General features: G+C 38.1%; 1 protein-coding gene across 1 annotated transcript in view; it reads right to left on the reverse strand.

Annotated features, from left to right (window-relative positions):
• Positions 1 to 1,096: 1,096 nt before the first annotated feature.
• Positions 1,097 to 5,182, reverse strand: part of LOC123020834 (mycocerosic acid synthase-like) — a 17,562-nt gene continuing 13,476 nt past the window's right edge. The window contains exon 8 of the mRNA XM_044425021.1: positions 1,097 to 5,179. Within this exon, the coding sequence (XP_044280956.1) occupies positions 2,782 to 5,179 (2,398 nt within the window). The 3' untranslated portion in view covers positions 1,097 to 2,781. The remainder of the gene's footprint in view (positions 5,180 to 5,182) is intronic.

Genomic DNA, 5,182 nt, shown 5'->3' on the forward strand with positions numbered 1-5,182 from the left:
CAGACGTGATCATGAACTGTGAAAATAGCCAAATACTGTATATCTTATAGTCCTCACTAATTTAATTTTGAGTATACCTACAGAGGGTCTTTAAATGTTGCTGAGAGATCTTGTCCGCCTGCCATAAAATCTGAAAATATCCATTGGCTGAAGCTTTGAATTCAATGTAAACACACAGAAGTACCACTTAAAATTTTATTGATTAAAAGAAATATACATGTCTTCATTATACAGAATGTAATAACATGTGCCCTCAATACAAAACAATAACAGTTGAATAAAATCATAGAGTAATATAATAGAAATAACATGTGAAAATACATTAATAGATCATACAAAAAGAACTGAACAAAATGACATTTAGAAAAACCTTATATGTACTTGTGAGATTTAAAACTCTTTGAGACAGGATTCGAGTAGGTACAAGCAGTTTATTCCATACAAAAAGCGTTTGCAAAGGCTAGCTCAATGCCTCAGTAGTCTGAGAAACAAAGAGCAATCTTTTACTGTTTACAAGAGATTTTATACATTCCTTTCCCTGATGCTCAACACTATCCCCGCTTTGCCATTGGCTGGTTACTAAGAAGTCACAATCTTCCCCATCCGCCTATATCATACTACTCCTTAATATGTTCCCCCTTCCCGCTTATACATCCCATGTTCATGCTAATGAGCCAATTACCTATTTGAGGTGTGTCATTTACTATTTATGAGCCTATTAAGCATGTTCAGTACCTTCTAAGAGGCCAACAGGCCGAAGTGGCCTTGAAAATTCTTACTTGAAAATGTTTCTTAAATCTTGTGAGGAGGATGAGATAATGAGAACAGGCCTTTCTCCAGGCTCGTTATCGCCAGTTGTAAAGTAATCCATTATCTGTTCTCCTCCACTGAAGGTGACAGTTTTACCACTGTCCCCCAATTTTACCCCTTCTGGTATTTTTCGGAATTTTTTATATAAGAAACATTATTAGAACAACCATTTACATGTTTTGATTCTCAGGCTTTTTTTTTTGCCTTAAGAGACTTCAATGATCCTGTCCTATTCCTGTTTTTTACGCTTAACACTTAGTAACAGTAACATTTCATTTCTCACATACTTAAATGAAAATATTTTACACATATGAAAAGTTAGCATACTGGCACCTTGATCAGCCTCCAAAGTTTGCAGAAGTTGTAAGATCTAAATCTCTTGTGACATGTAGTAAGTCTGTTGACTGTTCACATTCAAAAACACCCCATGGTATCCTTCCTTTACATTTCAGTAGAAAAACAGGCCTTTTGAGAATAGAGCTATGGATTCCTTCTTGTTTGATAGAAACAAATTCTAATTTTACAGTTCAGCCTCTTAAAGAATGTTACATCCAAAGGGCTAGGGACATTGTATTATGCTTCTTTAGACAGAAAAAAATCCATAATTCCGAGCATGCTGGCTGAAAAATGCTAGAAGATATAGATCTTTTTTCTTACTTCTTTTTTCTTACTCTTACTGCTGATGGATTGCATCTTAACCAGCCAGCCAGACTATCCTACATAATCAAGAAAATGAGTAAACTTGAAATATAAAAATAAGGGAAATATAAAGCCCTTAAGTTTCTGAAAGTTATTTTGGAATTGCTGAATAACAAAAGCATAAAAGATAAAATCATGCCTAAACATTTACAGTGCATTTCTGTGCTTATTCAGGAATAATCACACTGGAAGAAGGGATCCCTCTTTAGTAAATATGCATAGGATTACAGCCTTATCCAAGTAGTAATGTCCTGAGCCCACAGAAACTAGGTTAATCCAGTCTGTGTGGATCTCAAAGAGTGCAGTGTTTATTGTGCTTGTGTTACTCCTAGAATAACTGAGGTAGTAGTCTCAGAGAAAACAAATTGCTCTTTTGGCCACCAGGGAGCCAAAAACTCAGTGCCCACGACTCTCTAATGCTGTTTCTAAGGTATTCTTATAATGGAGGCTCTATCACTGATAAAACAGGAGATAAGGCAACATTTGTGAAAGAAGTGCCAATGAGAGAGAATAAAAAAGGGAGCTTCAAGTACTGAAAGAAAAGCTTTTATTATTGCCCATAGCATCTTAGAAAATGTTAGGGGCAGCCAATCTTCTGTTAGGGTCTGCTACTTAACTGCACAACAGATCATATCTAAACAACGGTAAGCACAGATTTCTTGAATATATATCTGAAGATTGTACATTTATGCCCATATGTTTACTGTGCTAAGTAGAGATGTATGTTGATTATGATCGTTAAAGGTTGCATGTTAAATAGAAAGCTTCAACTAGAAAGTATATTTGGCTCAACAGTCAGGCCTTTTATCTTTCTGCAATATATCTGTTGAACACTGAGCAATTGTAATGCAATTTGATACACATATTGAGGGTACAAGTCCAAACATCATCTCGCACACACAATCATGCATTGAATGTGCAAACATGAGCACAACACTTAAGAATATCATATCCTAAGGAGGCTTCTCACATATTGTTTGGATAATTGAAAATAAATACTCCAGATATGAAAAACATTGCAAATGAAAGCAGGGTGAGTAGCTTCAAGACCCTGTAATGAAAGGATGAATTGTCAGCAAATGCAAAACGCTGTTGCTGCCAATGGTGAAACTAAAATGCTCCAACTTAGTCAAAGTGTGACTGCTGTTGAGATTAGTATTGAGAAATCCTATTACAATTAGCATTGAGAAATCATACAGCTATCATCAGTATTGCAGCTACAGAGAGATATTGCAGTGTCCTCCTTCACAGCTCTGTGGCTTTCAGTACTCTTCATTGCGTTCTGTTAGAAGCTTCTTCTAAAAATGATGCTAGATTCAGCACTGTAGTCTCCGGATCAAGTAATTTTACAAGTGGTACATCAGTCTTTTTATCCTGAAAAATTCGATTCTGTATAGTCATAGCTAACATAGAATCGATGCCAAGAGATAAAAGGCGTGTGTTCATTGCAATATCACTTAAGTCTGCACCACTGAGTTCACTCACCAATGACATGACATAGTCTTCTGCTTTTATTGGAGCCAAATCATTGATTACAGTTTTTTCTGATGGTTCAACATTACTTCCTGTGAATTCTGCAAGGACTGTGCGCATGCGACTCCTCATTGCTGAACTTCGAGAAAAGTAATGAGTGATCAAAGATTTAATGTTGAGCTTGACCACAACTTGCTGTGGATTATTCAGAGTCAGGCTTGTTTTAAGATACTCATGAATTTCATCCACCTGCAGAATTGCTATGCCCTTTGATTCCAAAAGATTTTGAATGCCGCTTTGATTTTGCAGTACTCCAAGATTCAAGGCACCCCAACTGATGGATTGTCCTGGCAGTCCACAGTTTCTCCTGTAATGGCAGAAATGTTCCAGGAAGGAATTGGCAGCAGCATAGTTTGCTTGCATTGCATTTCCAAGAAAGGAAGAAACTGATGAATAGCATACAAAATAGTCAAGATTCAGCCCTTGAGTAGCATGGTGAAGATTGAGGGCTCCAGCAACCTTTGCGCTTAAGACTTCCTCAAATGTAGCACGACTCAAGGCTTCAATGCTTGCATCATGGAAAACCACAGCACTGTGGAATATACCTTTGATTGGGCACTTTGGAAAGGTTTTGCTGATTGACTTGATAGCACTCTCAACATCAGACTTAAAGATTATGTTGCACTGCACACTGACTATTCTGCTCTGTTTATTCTGATTCTGCACATTACAAATCTCTTTTTGCATTTCAGCATTAGGCTTTCTCCGGGAAAGAATGACAATGCAGCCCCCTCCATTTTGAGCAATAAATTTCACAGTTTCAAAGCCAAGCCCTGTTAGCCCCCCAGTGACGATGTAAACAGCATTTTGCTTAAACAGTTTCCTCTTTGTGTCACACAATGGAATATCAGAAATGCAGCTGTCATGCTTATTTTTCAGTGCAATTAATGGGATAGATTTGCAAGTGAAGGTGGATGATACTGCATTGTCTGAGCTCTCACTGTTCTCTAGCTGTTGAAAGATGGAAGAAGGTAAGTCCTTAAACTGCTTTTGCTGCATTGATTTCATCCACTTAGAGAAAGGTTTCTGGGATATTTTCAGAGATGCTTTCTGGAAAATTGAGGAAAGACTAAGAGCATGAATTTGAAAGTTTTCATGACTGTTTCGAAGGAGAGATGTCATATATTCAGGATGGTGGTTGCCGCATAAAACCGCTACATCATGGAGATATGGAAGGTGAGCTAAAACATCTCTGGGTAACTTTTCCAGGGGATTCAGAAAAACAAGGGCATTGCAATGAGACACACACTGCTCCAGGTTGCTGTCAAGTATTGTACATACAGTTTTCCAGCCTGCTTCTTGAGCTGACAGGGAAAGAATTTTGCACAAAACTGACTTTGGTTCAGTAGAAATAATGCCTAAAGATCCATTCCGTTTGATTTTTGACAGGATCTCATGCAAAATTTCCCATGCTATCCTAAATAAAGACACACAGGGTACAGTTTCAAAGCATGGAAATTTCTGGGTATTAAAACATACTGTTTCTGGAATCCTGATTCTTGAAGATGCAGCAACTGGATAGCATGAAGCAATGTGATCTCCCACTCGGAGCTGTTTTACTTTGCTGCCTGCTGCAACTACTGTTCCACTGCAGTCCAGTGCTAAGAGCTTGTATTTATGGATTGTCTGTGAATTCCAATATAATGTGTTTCCAAAGTTCCAGCTGGAAACACTAACAGGAAAATAGTCCTCAGAATGGATACTTATTTTTTCAATTTGCACTTCAACATGGTGAGCATCAAGAGGAAAATCAATGCTGTCAGCCAACTCAGCCGATATCTCTCTTGCTTCATTAGGCTCAGAGGTATAAAGGCCAAACAAGTCACAATTTGACAAAGACTGGGACTTATGATTGTGCAATATATTGTTGGTTTGTGTGCTGCTGATTTCGGAAGTGTAAATTCTTCCTTGATTAATCCAGACTTCAGGATAAATTTCAGCGTCATACCCAACTAAAACGTTTGCTAAGGCCAGGATGTCCATGGCACTTGTTGAGCTGATATCAATCATCTGAAAAGTGATGTTAGTAGCTTCAAGCATGCAGGCCCGGGCCATGCCATACAAGGCAAAGCCAGGGTTGATGTGGTCCACGATCCTGTCTGTTGTCCTGTACGTGATTATTGTGATGGAGCAACGACTG

The sequence above is a fragment of the Varanus komodoensis genome, unplaced genomic scaffold (assembly GCF_004798865.1).
Source record: "Varanus komodoensis strain SLA01 unplaced genomic scaffold, ASM479886v1 scaffold15, whole genome shotgun sequence".
NCBI lineage: Eukaryota > Metazoa > Chordata > Lepidosauria > Squamata > Varanidae > Varanus > Varanus komodoensis.